The following is a 24,284-nucleotide window of genomic DNA, read 5'->3' as shown; positions in this document are numbered from 1 at the left end:
GCTCCCCGGTGCTGCGTGTGGGCCCAGCGGGGGGTAGCTACGGGGAACACCGGGCAGCCCCGGCCGCAGGGAACTCTTGCCAGCTCCGGGAACGGGATGCGAATTCCCCCTGCCGGCTCTGGAAGCCAGGTGGAGCCACTCGCTGCCTGAACGCAGCGTTGGGGCCTGCCCAAGCCTGCCCAGAAGGTGCGGAGGGGGCGGCTGTGCCCCCCGCTCACCCCCCCACAGGTGCCGGGCAGGGTGCTTGGGGAGCGGTGCTGGGAACCTCTGCCCGCCCGCCCCACCTTGGAGCTGCTGCGGATTTGGGGGGAGGTTTTTTCACACCCTACGTCCAGGCTGAGAGCCTCATACCCCATAGATTGCTGCCGAGCATCGGCGGCCCTAAAAGTGGCAAGAGGAGGGAGAGGAAAGCTCAGAATCGGGGTTCCACCTCCTTGTTTGGATTCACTCCAGAGCCCGGCTGGATATTATAGGTTGTGCTGACACCCTGAAACCTCATTCCTGTGTTCAGTTTTGCTGTTTTTGGTATCGTCCAAATTTGTTACTTCTTTCCCAATTCCAGGAAAAGCAGTTTCTGTTATTTGTTTCTGTCAGAGCAAGGGCTTTGCCAGGCAGTCCAGAAGCATTAAAAAAATTAAAATCTTGTATTTAGGATTCATTTATGTTATATAATTATTTTAATCAGTTTTATACTGCCATCCACCAGGTGAAACAGGCACCCCGGTGGCTCAGGGAGCAGCAGCTTTGCTGGCATGTTGGAGTGGGATATTTGCCAGATGGAAGCTGGGGAGGGACTTTTGGACAAGGGCCTGAAGGGACGGTATGAAGGAGAATGGCTTTAAACTCTCGGGACGCCCAGAAGCGCAGGGCACAGGGGTCAGGGTGGTCCCTGCTGAGCAGAAGGGGTTCTGCTGGAAAATTACCACGGTAGAAGAGAAGGTTGTGGGGAGACCTTAGAGCACCTTCCAGTGCCTGAAGGGGCTCCAGGAAAGCTGGGGAGGGACTTGGGACAAGGGGCTGGAGGAATGGGATGAGGGGGGAAGGGTTTCAAACTGGAACAGGGGAGATTTAAGTTGGACATGAGGAAGGAATTCTTTGTTGTGAGGGTGCTGAGCCCCTGGCCCAGGTTGCCCTGAGAAGCTGTGGCTGCCCCATCCCTGGCAGTGTCTCAGGTCAGATTGGATGGGGCTTGGAGCAACCTGGGCTGTGGGAGGTGTCCCTGCCCATGGCAGGGGGTTGGAACTGGGTGAGCTTTAAGGTCCCTTCCAACCCTAACCTCTCTGTTGTTCTGTGATTTCAGGAGTGAGCAGGCTGCTGCTGGGCTGAGGTTTCTGGGGCAGCGGGATGACCCATCCTATGTGTGTCCCTGGGCTTAAGTGCCTCTCCTTGGGAAGCTCCATGGGGCTGGGAGCTGGTGTGTGCCTGGAGAGTAGAGCCACAGCTCAGCTCCTTCATCTGCTGGAGCACCTGCCAGAGACTTCAAAGCCACTGGTGCTGTGGGTGGTATGTGGATTTGGCTTTCCGCTCAGCAGTGGGTGTGAAGAGACTGAACTCTCACCAGCACTTTATTACTTTAATAAAATTCCTCCAGGTTTCTGAAGTTCTTCTGCAGAAGAAAGTAAGACATAATTGCATGTTTCCATAGCATCTCCTTCCCCCAGAAGAGCCCCTGGGTTTGCCTTCCATGGCTGTTCATGAAATCCACATTGAGGGGCTACAGGATCTTCTCCAGGATCCTGGAACTGGTGAACTCTGCTGGGCACAGATCTTCCATCAGAGTGGCCCTTCTCCCTCCTTAATCCTCTTTGCTTTGACAGATACTGAGAAGTTACTCAGAGCTATAGTCTTTTTTAACATCATACTGTCAAAGCTTTTCTTCTCTGACAACTTCTTACCTAAACTCACCCACTTGACAGAAATAGCAGTGATTTGATGCCCCAAATAAAGCAATTAAGAAGTGGCTTGCATTTTACCCCATGGCTGCCAGTCACCAAAGTCTCCCAGCATTATGCACTGTGCCTTACACTCTCCCTTTCCCTCAGCCTTACATCAGACTCTGTTAGTGCTTTTTTAGCTTGGCAGATGCTTGGAAGTTGTCCCATTCCGGCCTGGATGGTCACAGTTTGGGTCAGTGGCACCATGTAGGCCAGCACAATGCTTATTTAGCACCATCTGGTCTCATCATTGTTTGTTCCAGTGCATGTTTTGCTTTAAAACTTACATTTTTCCACATGGCATCTCTGATGGAGGGATTTCAAAGCTGTGTGGGTGTGGTGCTGAGGACCATGGTTTAGTGGTGGCCTTGGCAGTGCTGGGTTAGCAATGGTGATCTGAAAGGTCTTTTCTAATCAAAATGACTCTGATGCAAAGCTCAAAGCTCCTGGTCTCCTTTGGGTGGCTGATAGACACAGGAGATGTAAGGATGGTGAAGCCTGGCAGTGTAGGCAGCAGGTGCCAGGATGACGGGCCCGGACGGCGCCCGCCCCGCCTGTGCCCAGCTGGGGCTGGCCTAGGTGCGCATGCCCGGCGTTTGGCACGGTGTGGTTCCCGGGGCAGACCCCAGGGAGCCAGGCGGACCGAAGTTAGCTCTCTGATACTAGCCCGAACCGACACTAGCTTGACTGACTCTGTTCGCGAACCGAGCTCGCGCCCACGGCGAGATTCGTCTCAAGCAACAGGACCTGGTGCTCTGAAAGGTCTTTTCCAATCAAAATGACTCTGATGCAAAGCTCAAAGCTCCTGGTCTCCTTTGGGTGGCTGATAGACACAGGAGATGTAAGGATGGTGAAGCCTGGCAGCAAGTTGATGTCGAATGTTTCTGGAAGGCTTTGGAGCAGCTGGTTGGATTGATTAATGGGTTAATCCCATCTTAAATTGTGTAAGAATCCCCGCAAAAGAGGTGGAAGCCATCTCTACAGCCGTGTTTTGGGAACGGTCCAAGTTAGAGTGATACTTCTGAGCTGGCAATACTGCTTCCCTGGGGGTGTCTTCTAAGCTTCAGTATCTGCTGTATGTTGTCTTGGGACTACAGAAATCTCCTGACTAATCTCATTTCCTGGGCTGGCTGTAATAATTGGTTCCACCTTAGAATCAAGGTGGCTGCCCCACCCATTAGTAACCAAAGTTGTTAGCAACTTTGCCTGTGCCCTACCTTAGATCCTGATCTGTGCAAAGATCCTGGCCTCCAAGTGCAGAGCTGCTGAGCACATGGATTTTAGAAGTGTTGCAGAGAATGAGAATGTGAGTACTCTGCCACCTGTAGCATCTTGCTAAGGAAAATACAGGTGGGAAGGTGTGCAGCCCCTTCCCAGGCTGTGGCACCAGCAAATGAAATCCTAATCACAGGAGGAAAATGGCAGCTGGAAATCCCACCTGCAATGCATTCAAGCTCTGAAAAGCTGCATGTCCTTTTCCACCAGCACTGTGGTGGGAGAAGGGCATAGGGGAGAGGAGGGCTCAGCTGCTGTGTGTCTGTAGGTGCAGCAGCAGGAGAGGAGGGTGAAGCTGTACGGGCTCAGAGACCTGCAGGAGAAGCTGGCTGGCTCCAAAACAGATTTGTCAGCCAAAGCAGTCTTCAGTGAAGAGGAAAAACTGAAGGTAAAACAAACAGTTGGGGAGTTTGAGAGAACTGAGCCATGAGTCTGCATTGAGGGCACTGGTGGAAAATCTGGTGGGAAATGTTTGGGCCTCTTTCTAGGGCTGTAGGAATTACAGTCACATTCCTCGATGTGACCTGTTGACACAGTATGTTGGCCACAGAATCATTCCATGGCCTTTATCATGTCCTTTCTCTCTCCTAGATTTCCAAAGACCTCCTTGATCTCCAGATCGAGACCAACAAAATGAAGGAGCAGTATGAGATGGAGAACTTTGAACTGAAAAATATGGTATCCAAAACTTTGAAGTAACCAGTTTCAGCTCTGTCAATACCTTTATCCAGTACCACAGTACATTCCCTTTCCATCTTTGCTCCCCTCTGCAGATCCTGTCCCTGGAGAACCGTGTGCAGGAGCTGGAGCTCTGCAGTGAGAAGGTCACAGGGGAGCGGGATGCTTTACGAGAACATCTGCATGCTCTGGAGATCAGTTGGAAGGAGCTGGGGGATGAGTACATCATTTTGAAAAGCAATTACCTGGCCCTAGCCAGAGAACTGGACCAGGAGGTGAGACAGGCAGTGGTGTTCACTCTGCTGTTCTTGACACCATCTCCCTGCTGTGCAGACAGCTTGGCTGGCTTAGGACTGCAGATCCACGTCCCAGCTCAGGCCCAGCACAGGTTGCTAGCTGTGAGACAATGGAGCTTTTGCATGGGTTTATTTTCAGGGCCCAGTAATTTTGTAGAATTATGGAATGGTTTGCATTGGAGGGCTCATCCAGTTCCAACCCCCTGCCATGGGCAGGGACACCTCCCACAGCCCAGGTTGCTCCAAGCCCCATCCAATCTGACCTGAGACACTGCCAGGGATGGGGCAACCACAGCTTCTCAGGGCAACCTGGGCCAGGGGCTCAGCACCCTCACAACAAAGAATTCCTTCCTCATGTCCAACCTAAATCTCCCCTGTTCCAGTTTGAAACCCTTCTTCCTTATGCCATCCCTCCAGGCCCTTGTCCCAAGTCCCTCCCCAGCTTTCCTGGAGCCCCTTCAGGCACTGGAAGGTGCTCTAAGGTCTCTCCACAACCTTCTCTTCTACCGTGGTCACTTTCCAGCAGAACCCCTTCTGCTCAGCAGGGACCACCCCGACCCCTGTGCCCTGCGCTTCTGAGCACCCTAGAGATCAGAGACTTGCCTATTCCCACCATCCCAGGGAGGTGGTGGTGGGGCTGGGTCCCTCCTGCCTGCCAGTCTGCTTTGTTCCCCTTTATTTCCGCATGGCTTGTGCAGGCTGTGCCTGAATGAGTTTGTAGCCATGGTGGGAAGGGGTCTGTGGAAGATTTTGAGGTCGTCAAGTTTAGAAAAAAACACTGAACATAAACAAGTTGCTGATTGTGCCTTAAAAATAGATCAAATTTCCTGGTGACTCTTATCTCAGTGATTATTAACTAAAAGTCCTTTGGACCCAGATGTGTGGATTTTTTTGGCAGGAATAGCTGCTTCTGCAGACTTTCCTCTCCTTCCTCCCTCTCCCCCTTCCCATTTTCTTAATTTTTTTTGAGTTGGATTTGATGACTGACACCCTCCAGCTTCCCTCCCCTGGCAGGTAGTTTAGCTGGTTCAGCCAGATGGCCTGGTTTACTGTGCTGGCCTAGTGCAGAGCTGTGATGGGAAGATGTGGAACTGGGGCCAGGCATGCTTGTTGAAGCAGTATCCAGTCTGTCTTGATGATGAGCACTGGTCAGCAAACCTCTGTTAGAGAAATAGTTGAAGTCATGACCATCTCATTGCAAATAAATGTGTTAGTGACTCTCTGAAGCCATCACTTGTTTCCTCTCATCTGAGAAATGGAAATTTCTTCTGAGGAGGCAAGCTCAGGTGCTTGCAGGGGTGTGAGCCCACCCCTTGTCCTGCAGGAGCACAACTGTCACCACAGCCACACACTGCTGTGACACAGTGCTGCCTGCTGCAGAGGGGTTGCTTCTCTTCCCCAAGCTGGTGCAATGTGTTGGTCAATAGTTGGATTTTCAGGTGGCTGGTGTCCCTAAAGGATGGGTTTAAGAGGTTGGTGCTTTCACTTGGAGCCAGGAATCTTTCAGAGATTCACCTCTGTTCCTGGAGAGCATCCTGAGGAAGTGATGGAGCAGGGTCCAAAGGCCAAAGGTGAACTCCCTGGTTGTAATTCATAGGCTGAGGATTTTCCTCCCAGTTTCTTGGCTCTGACCACCAAACAGCCCTGCCTGAAGCAAAAGAGACTCCAACTTGGCAGGCTGGGCCTTGTCACAACATGGGCCTCTTGCTCATTATTTTCCCAGTGTTAGACTTTCCCAAAGGAAATGGGAAAAGCAGCATGTGGTTCTGCCCCCTCCCCTTCTCCAGCACTCTTCTGGGGAGACAATGAACCTTTTACACATTCCCAATTACAAGTGCTACTCGTGACCTTGCCAATATGTTGTCATGGCTGCTTGGCACACAAGCAGCTCAGGGACCTCCTTCCCTCTCCTTTGCTGGGGAGCAGCCTGAGCCTCTGCTGTGGTAGCCCCCTTGCATGCCTGGATTCACATATCAGCCCGGGTGAAGGAGCCTTGCCTGGCCCTAGGGAGGTGCCTTCCAGGAGGTGCAAGCCAGTTCCTTTGTGCCTGGTTCCTAACTCATTGGCAGTTCTTCCTTTTCCAGACCCTGCCCTTTTTTTTTCTCCACTCTTCTTTCATTTAGCAGGCTCACACCAGAGGGAACCCAAATGGCTACCAACCAGGTTTTCCCTGGAGCACAGGGGATGCAGTAAAGCCCCTGGAAAACCTGGGACTTTCTCTCTCTCTCCCTTTTTTTTTTTTTTTTTTTTTTTTTTTTTTTCTTTTGGGTGGAGGGAGGGGGCAAAGCAGGTACTTCTGTGCTTGTGGAACCCCCTCTGATGGGACTGTCAGGGCTGACAGCTGCTGATGGATGGATTTTGGTTGGAGAACAAGCAGGCTGTCTCTCCATAGCTGTCAGCTTTCACAGCTGTATATCTCACCTCTTTGTCATCCTCTTTTCTCCTCTCCTCTCTCCCTCAGCCCACCCTGTGCTATCTTTTGATAAGCTATTCTCTCCACGAATGACTCAGATGACCTCTGCCTCCCATCCTCCCAATTCACTGCCATGGTAACAATTACTCAAGCTTGTCCCCAGTCATAAACCCCATCAGAGCTTTGTTATCTACATGGAAACCCTCCCGTGAGACATGAATTCCCCCAGTGTTCCTTCCAGATCACCTGTAACAGCCCCTTTCTCATTCAGATCCTCTTTATCATTTTTGGAAACGTGTCACTTTGCACCAGCTTTGAATCTCTGGCTGCTGCCTACGCACCTACCGTGCCGTGGGCTGCCTGCTGCTGGGGGGATGCATTCCACCAGCACTGGAGTTAACTGGGTGCTGTCAGCCCCAAAGGATGGAGATTTGGCCCATCTCTCACCTTTTGGAGGTCCAGCACCATTCTGGGCCATTGGTTGGGGAAAACCATTCAGGAAGTGTTGGAAAGCTGCGTTACAGGGGGAGGACACAGAGGGAGAGGGAGGCTGGAGGTCAGGGTGCTGTGGCTGAGCTGTGCCCAGTGCTGGGCTGGCACTGGAGTCTGGATTTGGGTGCTAAAGGGAGAGAGGCTACATGTGGGTAATGCCTGGTGCTGATACTGACCCTGAGAACTCAAAAATCACTGGTACCTGTGGATATATGAGAGGGAACTAAAAATAAAACTTGTTTTCAGGAGGGGATGTGAGTGTCTGCCTTGTCTACCCACTGAGAGCCAGCGGGAGAGGCAGGGCTTCAGCGGCTCTGTCCTTGTATCACCTGGCAGGTCATGAAGAATGAAGAGCTCAGCCTGGAGCTACTTAACACCAGGAGAACCCTTCCTGGCACAGACAGCAACCGCTCCCCAGCCATGGCCAAGGAATCCTCTCCTGACCTGGGAAGAGTGCGAGCAGCAGAGCGCCTACCCTCAGCTCGGAAAGTGAATGTAAGGACCCCTACCCCGTCACCAGCTTCTGGCAGAACAGGGGTCTAATAGGCCCCTTAGAGAACAGGATCTAACAGGCTCCTTGGAGAGCAAGGATCTGACATGCCCCTTGGAGAACAGGATCTGATAGGCTTCTCGGAGAACAGGGATCTAATGGGCACCTTCTGTCTCATACTGAAACCAGCCAGAAGATGTAGTTGCCTCCAAACATGAGTAGCAAAAGCTGAAGAGAAACATGTGTGTGGTTGTGCTTCTGGATCCTTGGGGAAGCAGAGGGGGAACATATTCCAACTGGCTGGCACCTTCTGGTGCTAACTTGATTTTTGTGGGTGAGCTGATGCTTTGGTTTATTTCAAAATTATTATTTTTTAAGCTGTGCATTTGAAAAATGAGACTAGAATAACTCCAGTTCTTGCAGAGGCAAAAGCTGGGAGAGGGCAACTCTGGTGCCCTCCATCTGTGCGCCTGGGTGAAGAGAGGCAAGGGTTCAGGAGCCTGCAAGTGCAGAGGACACTTGCATGTTTCCTCCTTGCTGTTACTTGTGAAAGTTGGGGGTGATGAAGCACCCCAAAGTGAGAGCACTGTTCCTGGCCTCCTTCCCATCTGCAGCCCTGGAGATACCACCAACTCCTGCTGGGTATCTGACTCTCAGAGCCAGATTCTCCTGTGGGGGAACAACACATGTGTGTGTACCTCCATGTGTACCCCACTTCTGGAGCGCTGCAGGGCACTTGTAGCTCCCAGCTAAACTTGTCCTTTCTCCAGTATGTCACTGGTCAGCTGGAGTTGTGCTCAGCTGGAGGCTCTCCTCACTTCTCCCGATCCCAGAGCCCTCTCTTCACTCAGCCTTCTGTCTCATCTTCCTCTCCATTTGTCCCTCAGTTGCCTGGAAACCAGGATCACATAAAAACAGAGCTTGAAAAACTGAAGGAAACCTATGATTTGCAGCAGCAGAAGCTGGAAGAGAGAGTGTGAGTGTATGAGGTCACATCCTGCTGGCTGTGGGTGCTTGTGGAGACTGTGGCATCTGTATGGCATCCCTGGGCAGAGGAGAGGAGGCAGCCTGCCTTTGAGGTGGGAAATGACCATTCACTTTTGGAGCAAGGGAGGCCTGGGAGTAAAACCTGATGTTTTCAAAACTCTTAGAGAGGGTCAGCTGTCTGCTTAAAAGTCTGTGGTGTTTATGTACCTCGCTGGCCTGTGCACCTCTGAAAATCCCCTCTGTGACACACAGAGCAAAGGTGTGACAGCCCAGAGGGGAATCCAGCCCTGGCCCTTACCCCCACAGAGGTTCTTCCATCCACCTGGATGGAAGGTTGGGCTCAGCGTCCCAGCAAAGGCTGCCAGGGCAGGGACCCTGGAGAGCTACACCATGGTCAAGACAGGGTGAGAGTTGGGGATGTTCATCCTGGAGAGGAGAAGGCTGCAATGGAGAGACCTTAGATCACCTTCCAGCCCTGAAGGAGCTCCAAGGGAAGCTGGGGAGGGACTTGGACAAGGGCCTAGAGGGATGGGATAAGAGAGGAATGGATTTAAACTGGAAGAGGGAGATTTATGTTGGACATTAGGAAGGAATTCTTTGTTGTGAGGGTACTGAGCCCCTAGCCCAGGATGCCCCAAGAAGCTGTGGCTGCCTGGGGCAGTGCCCTGGCAGTGTTGAAGGCTCCAGGCTGGATGGGGCTTGGAGCAACCTGGGCTGGTGGGAGGTGTCCCTGCCCATGGCAGGGGGTGGCAGTGGATGGGCTTTAAGGTCCCTTTGAACCAAACCTGTCTGGGATCCTGTGAGTCTATGACCTTCTGACTGGGGAGGACAGCCATTTCTGGTTGCAAGAGCTTTGTGGCCTCTGGTTGACATGTCTGGTGGGGGCTGGCAGTTGCTGCTGGGAGATTTCTGTCATCTATAGTGATTTTCTTCTCAAAGCTGGTTGCATCGCACCTATGGAGAAGTTTTGGGGCTTAAAATAAACATATCTTCTTCCTGTGTGCCCAGGCTGTTGATGGAGAAGGAGCTGCAGGAGGCGAAGGGAGCAATTGGGAACGCAGAGCAGAAGCTGGTGGAGCAGTCAGCGGTAAGAGCAGGCTTCCTTCAGCCCCCAGCACCCACACTTCCCCTGCTCACCCATTCCACCTGGGTGCCATGCACTTCTCTTGTGAAGCAGGAGAGAGGGGGAGGACTGTCTTGTACTGGGTTCTCCAACACATCTCCCTCTCCAGAGAGTTTGTCTCCAAGGAGAGGTGCTCCTCCTTGTGAAGGTCTCATTCCAGAGGTTCCATGCACATGGTGGAAGGTGCTGCTTGCCACAGGTGGTGGGAGGAATTTTTTTCACTGATATTTAGAAAGAGATGGTGAAATCACCAAATGATGGGAGGTACCAGGGGAATAGAGACTACAAACATTTCCAGTGGGCTTCAGGGATGAAAACCCATGACCTTCCCAGCATTAGAGGAGTTGAATCTCTAGAAATGAAGTCTGTTGTGGACCACCTTCATGCCCCTTGCTGGTACAGAGCACAAAGGCAGCAGCTGAGTGTGTTTGCTGTTCCAGGTGCTGCTCACCTCCCAGAGCCAGCTCCAAGAGGTGGAGGCAGAGAACTCCAGGTTGCAGCTGCAGCTGAAGGAGCTGAACGAGGAATACCGCTCCCGGCTCACACAGTACATCAAGGACGTGGCGGTGGGTGCCCCCAGCAGCTCTCCTGGAAGGTCTCTCCTTGATGGCTGCCCCCTCTTTGCAGGCTTCCTCAGTTTCCCATCCTGGCTGGGCTGCAGAGCAGAGCAGGCAGCAGGGTTGGGGAGCTGTGCTGGCAGCTGGAAGAGTTCGGTGCCTGCAGATTGGACAGGGGAGGAGATGACTTGACACTGTAACCCTGCTGGCCTGTGCACCTCTGAAAATCCCCTCTGTGACACAGAGCAAAGGTGTGACAGCCCAGAGGGGAATCCAGCCCTGGCCCTTACCCCCACAGAGGTTCTTCCATCCACCTGGATGGAAGGTTGGGCTCAGCGTCCCAGCAAAGGCTGCCAGGGCAGGGACCCTGGAGAGCTACACCATGGTCAAGACAGGGTGAGAGTTGGGGATGTTCATCCTGGAGAGGAGAAGGCTGCAATGGAGAGACCTTAGATCACCTTCCAGTGCCTGAAGGGGCTCCAAGGGAAGCTGGGGAGGGACTTTGGACAAGGGCCTGGAAGGATGGGATGAGAGGGGAATGGATTTAAACTGGAAGAGGGAGATTTATGTTGGACATTAGGAAGGAATTCTTTGTTGTGAGGGTGCTGAGCCCCTGGCCCAGGATACCCCAGGAAGCTGTGGCTGCCCCATCCCTGGCAGTGTTGAAGGCCCCAGGCTGGATGGGGCTTGGAGCAACCTGGGCTGTGGGAGGTGTCCCTGCCTATGGCAGGAGGGTGGAACTAGATGACCCTTTCAACACAAACCAGTCTGTGATTCTATGTTCCTATGCCAGCTCCTTTCCTTGCCCAGATCTCCTGTCTGGACACACCAAAGGAGCTGTGATTTTCTGCTGGGACTTGCTTTCTCAGTCAAATTACTCAGATTGAAAAGATCCCCTTATTTACAGTGGCTGCCTTCCAGTTGGCTTCTACTCACCATTGCCCTGACAACCTCTCTCTGCAGGCCAGGCGATGCCACTTCTGGCTTTGTCACTGCTTCCATGGTGGCTCCAAAGCTATCCCCATGGGGAGCTCAGCTGAAGAGCTGTGTGACACCAGTGCCTGCAGCCAGCTCTGGGAACAGGCACCTTTGATGCAGAGCAGGGCCTCCAGAGCCTGGTGAGGGCTCAGCACAATGCAGGGGGTTCAGGAGACCTGATGGTTTGGAGCAGTGAGCCTGGGGAGAAATCTCTTTTTACCCCCTCAGTAAAAAGGTTTTGGCAAAAGATTCTGTGCTGGGAGAAGGCTGGCACCAAAGAATGTGGTGGGTGATGGGTCAGGAAACTCAGCAAAGCAAATTTGACTGTTAGAAATAGTTTAATTTCTAAGAGAGAGATGTGGAAGCATCTCCTAGCTATCAGAGAGAGAGGGGCACTATGGAAAGAATACTGGAGCAGAGATGGTATCTCCTGATGCCAACTCATGTCTCCTTAGACTGGTCACTGATACATCAGAGATGTTTCTTCTGTCTTGAAGGGGCATGGTGGAAGTTAATTAGTCTCTCCTGCTCCTAGAAAATGGAAGATATTCCCTATTCTCTCTGCTGTTGCCACAATATGCCTCCTCCACTGTGGGAAATGGGTTACATGCCTCAGGGAACAACTTGATCACCTTGATTTCTTTCTCTGTGTTTAAAGAGCTACATGGACAGCAAATCCATCAACCTAACAAGACCCAGAAAAGCCCCAGGTGACCCTGCTGCCCTGAAACACTTTATGGACAACATGCTGAAGGATATCAGGGCTTCCTACAAGTTTCGGGAAGAGCAATTGGCTGGAGCAGCACGTGGCTACAAGAAACGTATGAAGAACTTGGTCAAGAAGCATGAGAACCTGCTGATTGCTTATGGGTAGGGCTAAGCCAGGCTCTGGCCTCTATCTCTTCAGTTTTATTGCTAAGAACCAAATGGAAGTTCCCTGTAGCACCCACGGCTGGGAGGGAAGTGTACAGGGCTCTCAGGTGAAGCAGGGCATCTGGAGTCTGTGTTTATTTCCCTGCTGCAGACAAGGTAGGAGCAAAGAGTCTCCAGCTACACATCAGAGTGCTCTGGAACCCCTGGAGCTGCTTGACACATGTTTCTCCTGTGTTACAATTTAGGGTGAGAGATTGATTCCACGTGATGTGGAAATGCAGAGGCACTACAAATAACTCCTGCCACCCAGCCCATCACTGCAGCGCTCTCAGCTCTGCTCTGCAGCTCTCTCAGCAGCTTGGAATGTGGGAAGCAACAGAAATTCTTGTGGAATAAAAGCCACAAATAGCTCTAGGACAAGTTCCCCTCAGAAACACTCTCAGGAGTGTCACGTGTACTGCTGGGCTCTCCCACTTCTCCTTTGCAGGTGGAGTGGCTCTTGGTGGCCAGAAGCCAGCAGATCCCAAGCGATACCTCCAGTAGCTGTCACCTAACCAAGGCCACCAGGGACTAAACCCCTCTGGCATGTTACAGGCTCCAGCGAGAGCAGCTCCGCTCCTTGGGTGGCAGCAATGTGGATTGTGGCCCTGCTGAGCTCCACTTCTCCATCACAGACCCAGAGCTGCTGACAAACACCACGCGGGAGCTCAATCGGCTGCGGGAGGATAAAGTCAAACTGGAGATGGAGCTCTGTGACCTGCAGAAGGTGCTGGCTGGGCTGCTGGTGTCCTGGAGGTGGTGGAACTTGGGGGATGGTGGGGAGCATCTCACAAGCCATGGGTCCTGCCCTCATGGGGGGTTTGCTGTGCCTAGGGCAGGGGTTTTACTGGCTTTTTCATTTTGGGAAGAGCTGGGGTGTCCAAGCAGTCCCCTCGTTGCTGGGAAGCCCCAAATATTGAGGTTGTGGAGTTCTGGGAGGGCTGAGGAGTAGCAGATGTTGTGAGAGAACTGCCAGGCCAGCAGACGGGCTCCCTGCTAAAAGAAGAGGTGGGTAAGGAAGGATAGGATGAGGCTTTCCATTCTGGAATGCCTTCTCCTCAGCAGGACTAGCTAACTGAGCAGGAGACCATGCTCTCCAGGCAGCTCCACCTCCTGCCACTGGTTCTGCCTGGGCAGAAATGTGTCTCTTGATTTGCCTGAGACGCATTTATTTTAAAAATTAAAAGGACGTGAGAGCTAAGCCTTAAAATGGTAGTGGTGCCCTGCCAGGGCACCAGTGGCTGGCAGAGTGCTGGGACACATGCCACTTGGCAGGAACTGTGGGGAGGCTGCAATGGTGTGGTGCTGGTAGCAATACTCTTCTTCCTTTGCCCTCAGAAAAGACCAAAAGAAACCTCTGCCTTTCCACTGTCTCCTGAGCAGTAAGTACTGTTTGTTCCTTGGCATATTTGTAATCCTGCTTTCTCCTTGCCTGGGTGCATTGAGTTTTTTTCTCTTTACTTGGACATGGTAATAAAGAGGGAGAAAGCAAACTGATGGGGACTCATCCGAGAAGAAAAGCCAACTGTCAGCTCAGCCCAGCCTTTCCTGCAGTGAAATGAGTTGGTCATTTGGGCCTCCATCCAAGAAAGCTCTTAAGCACATGTTTGATTTAATCACGTTTTGAGTCTCGTTGATCTCTTTAGAAGCTGAAGTTTAGCATATGCCTGAGTGCTCTGTGGATCACAACTGGAGAAAGGCAAGTGAAGCACCAGTTTGCAATGGTCTTGCCTCTCCTCCCCCCCAGCACACAACTAGGATAGAACCCTTAGTGACGCTGTACTGATACCTTCCCAACATGCTCTTTATTTCCACATTTTTGATGAATCTCTTCCCCCTGTTCCATTTTTCAGCTGAAACTCTACCAAGCAGAGCTGTGGAGAGGTGGAACAAAGTGAAGGAGAAATTCAAGCTGGAATTTTTCAGTCTTTTAAAATGAGGTAGCCTAAAAAACGTGCCAGCTATTTCACTAACTGGATACCAGCATGGAGGAGTCAGTCAGTGCTGGAGCCACTGGGCTCTGGAGGAGCACCCTGGAGAAATGGTTAAGCCTTAACCTGGCTCTGCCATGCTTAAAAATAGTAGTGGTTCTTGAAGAGACACATTAATTTTGGCAGATGCCTCAGGGACAAAAGAGAGAAGTACCAGAACCTGCGTTTTAGTGCTGCATCTTGTTAAAGTTCTTTTATAGCTTCCAGGAGACTGCACACTTTAAACACTGGATAAACCCCTCAGCACACAGGAAACAAGTGAATAACTTGTTCCTCCAGCTGCAACCATGAAGCTTGGTGTTACTGCCACACTTCATCTGTAATTCCTGCTGTTTCTCCTCTCAGCCTCACTGCTCATCCTTCACTTCTGCTCCTCTCAAACCTTAACCATCATTCCCCATGTGCTGGGAGGTTGGAGTCACCAGAGCAGCTCTTGAGCACAATGCATTCCTCCCTTCAGCCAGCCCCAATTCCCCCAGCCTCAGATGTGACCTGTATTTTCCTTTTCAGGCTGGGACAGCAGAGGAAGAACTTTCCCACGGCTGGGCTGTGCGGACACTTCACCTGTTACAGCCACCAACCAGAACTGGGGGGGTTTATGTTCAGAAACACCAAAAGCATCAGCATTTGGCATGGTTGGCTCTCTGTTCCCACCCAGTTCAGTCCTGCAGTGCCAGGTTAAGGACTATTTCTAACCAGTGTCCTCTGATACTTTAGTGTTGATGTGAACTTGGAACAATCCCAGCCATCATCCTGGTGGGGAATTCCAGGTTGGCAGAAGGGCTGTGACTCTCCTGCCTGGGCACAGGGATGGCACTGTGTGCCCTGAAGGAATTTAGGGCATCAGGAGAGGGAAAAAAATGTTCAGTGCACTGGGATTTATGGTCTGATGGACACAAGTATGTGCTCTCTGAAAAGAGCCCTGTGACATGCAGATGGGCTGAATGTGAATGGCTAGGCATGATGGAAATCTGCTTTTCTCTCCTAGGCAGATGGGTGAGGAGGGCTGGGCAGAGGTCAGAAAGCAGCTCCAAGAGTTCACCCGAACCACACAGGTAAAGGGATGGAACAGCCCAGCTCAAAGAAGCTTCTCCCTTCCCTCCAGGTCAGAGATGTGCTGCCTCAGGTATGTGCTGCCCCAGAGCCAGGATGCTGCTCCAGGGAAGCTTTTCACAGAGCCCTGCTGTGCTGTGGCCTCACCCCTCCAAGTGACACTGGCAGGTCCTTGTTTGGTGGTACCAAGGCTGTATTTTCCCTGTTACTAAAAGAAGTCCATAGAGACGCTCCCTGCTGGCCCATATTGTTCCTCCTTTGTATCGGCACAAGTATTGAGGCATCTGGGTAACAAACTGGGTCCATACTCAGCCTGGTTCAAAGCCGGCTTGAATCCAAATCAGCTTCTCAGCCTGGTTCCCCTTCATTCAAGGATGTTTGGGAATAGGGCGATCCAGAGCAGGGAGAGTGCTCTCTGCACCTTCAGCACTGCCCTATACAGAGCCCATGGAACTGTGCTGATGCTCCTAGAATTCCTGCCAGGCTGAATGCCACCCGTGGGGTAAGAGAGGGCTTTGGAGACCAGGCAGAGGTTTGATGTTCTTTGGTAGTCAGGGTGACAGATGTGCCACCAGCCCACTTCCGTGTCATAGAATCAGAGAATAGTCTTGGTTGGAAGGGACCTTAAAGATCTGCCAGCAGAGACCCACAGAAGTGCTGCACCCTTTTCTAGTCATGTCAAGCTCAAACCTTGAACTGTGGGTGGCCTTGTGGCCAAAAGGAGGGAGATGCTGTGGCTGGTGGGCTGGAGCTCATCCTAGGGAGCAGGTCCTGCTCCTGGCTCTGCTGTGCAGCTCAGCTCCTCCTGGTGACACAGAGATTGTGCAGATGACCTGAGTGAGACGCTCATCTACAGCCCAGAGACAATGTGCCAAAAACAAATGAGTTTTTCCCTTGCCACCAAACTACCAGGGGGGCAGGAGGGAAAGCTTCTGTGTTCGAGTGCCTGATCTGTGTCCCTGGCTGGGCATGCAGGGGCTGCTGCTCGTCCTGGAAGGCCCTGTCCCCCGTGCCTGTGCCCCCATCATCTGCCTGCTCTGCCCCCATGACCAAGGCTCCTTTCCCCAAGCACATTATTTTTTGGGTGCTTCCGTACCCTTGTGCAAAGCAGTGCCAGAGCAGAGTAATGGGGAAGTGGTTGGTCTCACTTTGGGACCAAGCAGCTGCACTCCCATCATCTCACCAACCTCCATGATTTCTCCACATTTCCTTGTTCCCTCCAGGAGGATTTGGAGGAGGAGAGGAGCCAGCTGCTGACACGGGCAGTGGTGGCAGAGGAGCAGGTGCTGGAGATGCAGGAATACATAGATAAGCATCTTGTGAGGTGAGTTAGCAGTATCCCCCTTCTCATCTTCTCCACGTTCCAAACTTCTGTCCCAGACTAATTGCTGGGGACATCACGCTGCCCGCAGGCTGACCTCACTGCCACCTTCCCACAGTGCGGCCAGCATGGCTGATGTCCCATGGCACATCTGGCTGTCCCACGGGGCAGGGGGGCAGCATCTGCCCTGCCCCACCACATGGTCTCCTTCCCTGGGCCTTCACCCATCCTTTGGAGAGAGCTTAAAGAACGGCTGTCTAAAATCCAGAGCCATGTGCAAGTCCAGAGGAAGCCATGGAGATGCTGGGGAGGGCTGTAGCAGTTCTGCTCTGGAGCCAGGCTGAGAGTTGGGGGTGTTCAGCCTGGGGAAGAGAAGGCTGCAATGGGGAGACCTTAGAGCACCTTCTAGTGCCTGAAGGGGCTCCAGGAAAGCTGGGGAGGGACTTGGGACAAGGGCCTGGAGGGATGGGATGGATACACTGCACCTCCCTATCACTGCTATGTGGGACCCATCAGTGGGATTGTGACCACCCCAGACCAGGATGGTGCTGTTCCCTGCTGCAGGTACCAGCAGGAGATCCTTCAGCTGAAGAAGATCACTGGCAGTGAGGCGCCACGTGTGCTCAGTGCTGGGTCAACCAGAGCCAGAAAGACCATGAGCCACCAACCATAGCTCCTCATCGCAGCTGTGGGAAATGGTGGGATGGTAGGAAACAGCAGGATTGAAAAGGAGGGAACTTGGAAGATCCTTCTCCAGCTGAGAGTTGCGAGGCACAGCAAGGGAAACCACATGGGTCTTCTCAGTCTCAAATGAACAGGACTTAAAATAGGACAACTACTTATGGTCTCTGACCTTCAGCTGTAGGGGTTGTGCTGTTCCCCAAGCATACCCAGATTGGGGGGCAGGTGCCCAGGATTTTTTACTGTGGATGAGTTCCTTGCCATGTTATTTGTTGTGGGTCAGACCTTGTTGGGAGCCCAGGGGCCAGTTCTGCTCCTGCCTCTCTCCCCTCTCAGCTTCTCTAAGATAAGGCCACGGCTGGCTGACCTAGGCTTTGGGCCCAGAGGTGAGACCAAGCTGCTATTTTATGATGGGAAAACCTTTTTTTAGGTTTTTTTTTTTTCTTTCTCTGGGTTTGAGTGGAAAAGGGACTATTATAAAGGTGAGTAGAGCCAAACTGGTCCTTCAGAAAGCTGCCCTCAAAGGGACAGCAGAGCAAAGCCCCAAGATGAGACAAGTGGCTGACCTGGCTCCAGGAGCAATCTATAACATCAATGCAAAAGTCTCAAGGGAAGAACCATACAAATGTTTATTTTGAAACAAAGTCAACTAGAAATAAACCAGCAGAGCTGGGGATTTAACCCTTAAATCCTGCAATAAGTCCAGCATTTCTAGGTCTGATTTTTCCCTCCTTTGCTTCCCCCAGCCTGCCCGCTCTTTGGAAGCCAAGGTGGGACCACCAACCCACCATCTCCAAGGCTTTACCCCAGGCGTAAGGGGCTGCTGTCAGGGTGGGTTCTGCACTGCCTGCCGCACCTCCTTCATGTCATAGGCCCAGACCTGCTCCAGCCCCTGGCCAAGGGTGCTGCTGGGGGTCCAGGAGGGGAAGGGGAAGCGTCCAGACACCACCCGAGCTTCATCAGGGAGTTCTGCCAGAAGCTTGGCAGCCAGGGGAGGTTTCTAGGGAGAAAGAGAGAGGTAGGAGGAGGTGGCCTTAGTCAGGAGATGACAGTGCCACCAGGGACTGCAGGGCACCTTCTCAGCATGGCTGGTGGGCCTCAAGTAGATGGCATCAAGCAAAGACTCTTCCAAACCACAAGGCTGGTACCTGGTCCTGTGTGTGGTTGGGAATAGGAGCAACAAGAGAGGAAATGGCCTCAGGTTGCACCAGGGGAGGTTTAATTTGGGTATTATGAACAATTTTTGGCTATCTCATCAATGGAAGTGTTGAAAGTCAGGTTGGATGGGGTTTGGAGCAACCTGGTCTAGTGGGAGGTGTCCCTGACAATGGCAGGGGGGTTGGAATGGGATGATTTTTAAGGTCCCTTCCAAACAAAACCATTCTTATTCTATGAATTTCTCCCTGGAAAGGGTTGTCAAGGCCTGGCCCAGACTGCTCAGGGCAGGGGTGGAATTCCCATCCCTGGAGGGGTTTCAAAGCTGTGGAGATGTGGTGCTGAGGGACATGGGCAGTGGTGGCCTTGGCCACGCTAGGGGAATGGTTGGACTTGATAACCTTCAAGGTCTTTTCCAGCCAAAATAACTATAAATCTGAGTGGTACTGAGCACCAAACTATCTGCTCACAGTGATGCCCGCTTGGCCATGGCTTTTGAAGAGTCTCTGCCACTTGTCCCACGTAATTCCTTTTCTAATGAAACCCTCCCTTGAGCTTGCTTGGAAGGAGGCAGGGGGGAAGCAAGAGGCTGACTTACCACGCTGGGGGCCAGGAACACGATCACATTGTAGCAATCAGAAAGATTCACCTGAAATGAGAAGGAAAAAGAGAATGAAAGCAGCAGGCAGAGGAGAGCAGGAGGGAACCACCAGAGTGGCCAAACACTTTGTGGGCAATCTTCTGAACCTCGGAGGAAGCAGAGGTGCTTCATCCACCACATGTGGGGTGGGATGTGTTGGTGTGAAAGCAGCTCCTCGTGCTTAACCACCCCAGAAACACATTCCCTTCTGGATTTTCTCAGGTCAGGCTGTGGTTACCAGCTGCCAGGTTTAGCAGCACATCTCTGAAGGACACCCTGTGTCAGCAGCACCCAAGACCTCCTCTCAAAGCCTTCCTGAGAAGGAGCTCTGCCACCTGCAAACTCAGCAGTGCAGTTTCCTTGGAAATGAGGGTGGAGCACCTTCTACAGGCTCCTTCTAGGAGCACCATGAATTAGGACAGGAGCCAACAATCACCAGCAAAGCTGGACCAAGCCCTGGCCCTGCCCTAGCTATGCCCAGCACTGAGCTCAGCTGGACCTTGGGGACATTGTCACCTTCCACAGATCTTTCTTCAGGAAGGACACCTCGCCGTGGTAGCCAGCTTTCCAAGCCCGGTAGTTGGAGAGCCCCAGCAGCCAGGGGTTGAGCTCATAGCCAATGGCTGGTCTGAGACCTTGCTTATAAGCCTCTACCACCTGCAGAGAGAGAATGCCAATGAAAATGAACCTTAGTGTTGACTCTGGGGGGGACAATTTGCAGGGCAGGGGCTGTTGCCCAGCTCTGCTTGCTCCTTTCTTGATGGCTCACAGGCAGGGTGACCTCAGTACTCAGCATCTTCCACATGGAAAGGCTCCTTCCTCCTAGAGTGGTCATTCCCACCTTGCTCACTGTGTGGGATGTTGTCTAGGGCCACCTAGGTCTGACTAGGGCCATCCAGGACAGACAAGGATTCCTAGATCCGTCTAGGACCACATACAGCTGTCTAGGACCACCTAGGGCCATCTAGGACTGTCTGGGACAGTCTAAGCCCTCCTAGATCTGTCTAAGACCACCATCCAGGCCAATCTAGGACCCCCTAAGGTTCAGGCCAGCAGCCAGAAGGGCCACCAAGAAGCATAGCCAGGAGCAGGGCAGCATCCTGGTGGGGGGGTTCCCATCTGCTCTTGTGGCGAGTTCAGCCCCTCCCTCATTGCCCGGGACAGCCCCCAAACCCTGCCCTGCCTTCCCTCTTACCAGCCTTCCATCTCCTGACCCCAGGTCCACCGTTTTCCCTGAGCGGTCCCGCAGCAGAGCCAACACGTTTGCCACTTGCTGGGGGCTGGAGGGCTGGTAGGGTACCTGGGGGGCACGGGATGGGGGTCAGAGCTGGGAGGGAGGTACCTGGGGGGCACAGGAGGGCATGTCAGTGCTGGGAGGGGCACCTGGGTGGAAGGAAAGGGGGCTCAGGACTGGGGGGTAGGACATGGGGAGAGGAAGGGGAGGTCATCGCTGGGGATCACTTGGGGAGAAGAAAAGGGGGGAGATCCAGGGCTGGGGGGGCACGTGGGTGTAAGGAAGGAGGGTCGGGGCTGAGGGGCATAGGGGGGCCACGGGAGGGGAGTTAGGGTGGTCAAGGGAGTGGGGGGTCAAGGTCGGGGGGTCATATGCATGGGGGAACGGAAAGGGTGGTCAAGGTCGGGGGGGGACACATCTGTACGGCACGGAAGGGGAGGGGTCAGGGTTGGGGAGGGGAATTTGGGGGGGAAGAAGGGGGTCGGTCAGGGCCGGGCGGTACCTGGAGAGGGGTGCGGCCAGGGCTGGGGGGGAGATCCCCAAGGGTGGGGGTAGACGGGGCGGTCAGGGCCGGAAGGGTGTCTCGAGATAAGGGGGAGTCCCCCCGAGGGTCGGGAGGGGCTGATTGGGGGGATGGGAGTGTCACTGCTGGGAGGAGGTACCTGTAGCCTTAGGGGCACCCGTCGGAAGCCGGGCATCAGCAGAAGGGCCCAGGTAGCCCAGGCGGCCACCCCGCTGGCCACCGCCAGCTCTAGCAGCCCCCGCCCGCCCAGCCGGGACCCCCCCGTGTCTCCCCAGGCCGCAACCCCCAGCTCCCCTGGCTCCCCCGGCTCCCCCAGCTCCCCCAGCTCCATGGCCGGCGGAAGAGGCGGGAAAAGGAGGTAAGGGGAGGGAAGAGGAGGCTCCGGGAGGCTCCGCCCGCTGCCGGGGGGGCTCGGGGGAGCGATGGTTCGGCCGGGCAGAGCTCGGGCCGTTGCGGATGTGTGCGGTTCTGCGGGGGTGGCGTTGGACCGTGTGGTCCGTCCCGCTTCAGCGCACCCTCTGCACCCGGGACGAATAACCCCAGGTACCAGGAGACGTGTCCTGCTCGAAAGCAGCTGCGTGGAGAAAGGCAGGGAGAGCAGTGGCTGCCATGTGCCCTGCTTCAAGGAAAGCTTTGGACAGGGTCTCCCGGAACATCGTAGTAAAACCCCAGAAATGTGGGGTAGCAGCCTGGATTGTGAGGGGGCTTAAGAACTGGCTCAGCGACAGAGGTCAGAGGGTTGTAGCAGCACAGAGTCAAGTTGGAGGCCTGAGGCTAGTGGTGGTTCCCAGGTATCAGTACTGGGTCCAGTTTTGTTCAGTATCTTCATCGAGGACCTACATGAAGGGATGTAGTGTACCCTCAGCAAGGTCGTTGATAAAAAGGAGCTGGGAGGGGTGGCTTGAGACACCAGAAGGCTGTGCTACTCTCCAACGAGATCTGGGCTGGCTGGAGAGCTGGGCAAAAATCAACCTCATGATGTTCAGTAAGGACAAGTGGAAGGGAGATTTAGATTAGGTATTAGGAAGAAGCTCTTCACCATGAGGATGGTGAGACAGTGGCACAGGTTGACCAGAGAGGTGGTGGAAGCCCCATCCCTGAAGGTTTTAAGGCCAGGCTGGACAGAGCTCTGAGCAACCTATCTGGTGGGAGGTGTCCCTGCCCGTGGCAGGGAGTTGGAACTGGATGAGCTTTAAGGCCCCTTCCAACCCTGAAAATTCTATGATTCGAAGTGTAGAGTCCTGCATCTGAGGAAGAATAACACCAACCACCAGTACAGATTAGGGGACATCCTGCTGGAAGCAGCTCCATGGAGAAAAACCTTGGAATCCTGGTAGAGAGTAAATTCTCAATGGGTCAGTAATGTGCCCTTGTGGCTAAGAGGGCCAGTGGTGTCCTGGGGGGCATCAGGAAAAGTGTGTCCAGCAGATCTAGGGAAGTTCTCCCCCTGTAGTCTCCCCTAGTGGCACCATCCAGTTTGGGGCTCCCCAGTTCAAGAGAGACAGATTTACTAGAAAGGGTCCAAGGGAGAGAGCTATGAGGATGATGAGGGGACTTGAGCATCTCTCCTGTGAAGAAAGACTGAGAGCCCTGGAGCTGTTCATCCTGGAGAGGAGAAGGCTGAGAGAGAATCTTCTGAATGTCCATCAATACCTGAGGCATGGGTGTCAAGAGGAAGGGGCCAATCTATTTTCAGAGAGATTCTTTTTCACGTGGCTCTGCATAGGGTTCTGCAGGGCTGTGCCTGATTGATCACAGGTGTGCACAGTTGTTGGTGGCTGTGTGTGGTTGGTGGTGGTGGTTGCTGGCTGTTGGCCATGCATGGTTGCTGGTGGGTGGTGGTGGGTGGTGGTTGCTGGTGGGTGGTGGTAGTTGCTGCTGGGTGTTGTTGGTTGTTGATGGTTGCTAATGGTTGATGGGTTCTGGTGGGTATTGGTGGCTCAGTGGGTGCTGGCTGTTGACCATGCATGGTTGTTGGTGGTTGCTGGTGGGTGGTGGTAGTTACTAGTGATTGCTAGTGGTTGTTGCTGGTGGTTGCTAGTGTTTCTTGCTGGGTGCTGGTGGGTGTCAGTGGGTGTGGGCTGTTGCTCATCCATGCAGGGGCAGTCAGGGTTTCCAGCGGCGAGTGAGCAGCAACTGTGGGAAAATTCCAGCATGTGGGAATCAGAGGTGGGGCTTGCTGGGGCTGGGGGCACAGGGAGGGGGCAGCCAGGCCCCATAATGCCTTCCCACCCCCAGCTAATAAAATCCCCACAACCAAAACCCACTCAAACCCAGGAGTAAGAAGAGGTGAACTGGGGCTCCCTGCCCATGCTGGCTGTCACACTGCCCCCTTGCTGGGAGTGTCCTGGCCACCACCCCCCTCCCCCGCCTTGCCCTGCAGGTCTCTGATGTCCTCACCATGGGGCAGCCAGGCTCCAGAGCCACCCCGGGGGTGTCACCCACAGGTGACTGTGGGTAGAGGAATCCCAGTGAGACACAACAACCTGGGAACAGCTTTGTGGCGGGCAGGATTGGAAAGTGAGTTTTCCACACTCCCCAGCACCACCCTGCCTGGACACCCCCTTTCCCAGGGCACATATTTCTGCTCCCATCTCCCTCTTCTTTACAAAACCTTAAATATTTTGCCCTAGGGATGAGGACTCACACTCCTGCTCTACCTGCAGCCCACAGCATGCAGCTCAGGGGGGCTTAATGACACCCAGACCCCATTAATTAAATGTGTCCCCCCACAACCGGGGTGGAAAAGCTGCCCCATCACCCACATGTAGCCCAGAAAATATCACCGAGCGCTGCTCCCCCTCCCCAGCCCGGCACCAAATCAAGGGTCACGGGGATTTCTCCCGATTTTCCACTGCTGGCTGGCAGGTGGAGCTGGTTAAAGCTGAGATGGAGCAGAAAATCAAGAGAAATAGGAGCTGGGGAGTGGGGGGGAAGGGGAGCTGGGGAGGAGGAGGATGGTCTGTGGGGATGAGCTAGTTCTTGATGGCAGTTTGAGGCTTCCCGAGCTGCTGCAGAGCAAATTAATTAAGGAAGCAATTTCCAGGCAGGGCTGAGCCCTCCTTGCTACTCCCCGAGATTCGGCTGGGGGGGGTCAACATCCCCTCCTGGCCCAGCCCGGGCTGCCAGCTCCAGCAGGTGGCTGTGCCATGGGACCAGTTTGGGATGTGCTGCCAGAGCCAAAAAGCTTTAAATCTGCCTCTTCCCAGGGCAGCTTCCCCCCGCTGGGACCACAGGGGCTGCAGAGAGCACACAACCCCCCCGTCCAGCCAGGAATTTCTCGCTATGTGCTGGGAAAACTCTTTCCTGGCAGCTGTTGGAGTGGGGAGAGCTGGGGTGAGGGGCTGTGGGGGGCCACGGTCCTGCCCAGTCCCCAAAACCCCTGCCTGGCCAAGGGATGACACCGAATCCGTCCAGGGGAGGGGGCGGGAGGGAGGTGCTCAGTGCAGCCCCCTCACCTTTGGGGTGCAGCTGGTCTTGAAGTGGCAGGGTTGGGTGGTGTGCTTGGGTGTCACTTCTCCTGCTGCTCCATGCAGACCCCTGAGCTGCCC

At 53.7% G+C, this 24,284-nt stretch overlaps 3 protein-coding genes across 15 annotated transcripts in view; 2 read left to right on the top strand and 1 right to left on the bottom strand.

Annotated features, from left to right (window-relative positions):
* CCDC78 (coiled-coil domain containing 78) lies at positions 1–17,335 on the top strand. 8 transcript variants are annotated; one of them, XM_071761102.1, is made up of 16 exons: positions 1–525; positions 1,301–1,503; positions 1,592–1,745; positions 3,478–3,597; positions 3,801–3,887; positions 3,983–4,162; positions 7,425–7,583; positions 8,466–8,554; positions 9,574–9,652; positions 10,129–10,254; positions 11,882–12,093; positions 12,691–12,862; positions 13,474–13,517; positions 15,115–15,181; positions 16,403–16,503; positions 17,065–17,335. In XM_071761102.1, exons 3-16 carry the CDS (start codon positions 1,695–1,697, stop codon positions 17,171–17,173), a joined length of 1,596 nt encoding a protein of 531 aa, XP_071617203.1. In that variant the 5' UTR covers positions 1–525; positions 1,301–1,503; positions 1,592–1,694; the 3' UTR covers positions 17,174–17,335. The 8 variants fall into 8 exon arrangements, with proteins under 8 accessions (XP_071617203.1, XP_071617208.1, XP_071617207.1 ...); XM_071761107.1 differs by lacking the exon at positions 1,301–1,503 and having other exon boundaries at positions 1–186; XM_071761106.1 differs by having other exon boundaries at positions 1–186; positions 1,301–1,745.
* On the bottom strand, positions 11,543–21,079 carry ANTKMT (adenine nucleotide translocase lysine methyltransferase). Of its 6 annotated transcripts, none has more exons than XM_071761133.1 (5): positions 20,873–21,079; positions 20,172–20,276; positions 19,493–19,633; positions 18,935–18,985; positions 11,543–13,131 (listed from the first exon to the last, which is right to left on the bottom strand). In XM_071761133.1, the coding sequence occupies exons 1-5, from the start codon at positions 21,062–21,064 to the stop codon at positions 12,946–12,948; spliced, it is 675 nt and encodes a 224-aa protein (XP_071617234.1). In that variant the 5' UTR covers positions 21,065–21,079; the 3' UTR covers positions 11,543–12,945. The 6 variants fall into 6 exon arrangements, with proteins under 6 accessions (XP_071617234.1, XP_071617236.1, XP_071617238.1 ...); XM_071761135.1 differs by having other exon boundaries at positions 19,523–19,633; XM_071761134.1 differs by lacking the exon at positions 11,543–13,131 and adding an exon at positions 17,787–18,181.
* The window catches only part of FBXL16 (F-box and leucine rich repeat protein 16), a 30,178-nt gene continuing 26,842 nt past the window's right edge, over positions 20,949–24,284 (top strand). The window contains exon 1 of the mRNA XM_071761111.1: positions 20,949–21,091. The gene's annotated coding sequence lies outside the window, so the exon portion shown is untranslated. The remainder of the gene's footprint in view (positions 21,092–24,284) is intronic.

The sequence above is a fragment of the Heliangelus exortis genome, chromosome 17, assembly GCF_036169615.1.
Source record: "Heliangelus exortis chromosome 17, bHelExo1.hap1, whole genome shotgun sequence".
Taxonomy (NCBI): Eukaryota; Metazoa; Chordata; class Aves; order Apodiformes; family Trochilidae; genus Heliangelus; species Heliangelus exortis.
Note: the sequence above shows the minus strand (reverse complement) of the source record. Positions and strands in the feature narration are given on the sequence as shown.

What these genes read in the sequence shown, in the direction of transcription:
- CCDC78 (XM_071761107.1), top strand. Translation starts at nt 1,695, where the DNA reads ATGAAATCCACATTGAGGGGCTACAGGATCTTCTCCAGGATCCTGGAA. An exon ending in TCTCCAGGATCCTGGAACTG is followed by an intron (nt 1,746 to 3,477) that starts GTGAACTCTGCT and finishes GTGTGTCTGTAG; the next exon opens with GTGCAGCAGCAGGAGAGGAG. An exon ending in CCTCAGCTCGGAAAGTGAAT is followed by an intron (nt 7,584 to 8,465) that starts GTAAGGACCCCT and finishes TTTGTCCCTCAG; the next exon opens with TTGCCTGGAAACCAGGATCA.
- ANTKMT (XM_071761133.1), bottom strand. Translation starts at nt 21,064, where the DNA reads ATGGAGCTGGGGGAGCTGGGGGAGCCGGGGGAGCCAGGGGAGCTGGGG. An exon ending in GGGTGCCCCTAAGGCTACAG is followed by an intron (nt 20,277 to 20,872) that starts GTACCTCCTCCC and finishes CGTGCCCCCCAG; the next exon opens with GTACCCTACCAGCCCTCCAG. An exon ending in TGTTCCTGGCCCCCAGCGTG is followed by an intron (nt 13,132 to 18,934) that starts GTAAGTCAGCCT and finishes CTCTTCTTTTAG; the next exon opens with CAGGGAGCCCGTCTGCTGGC.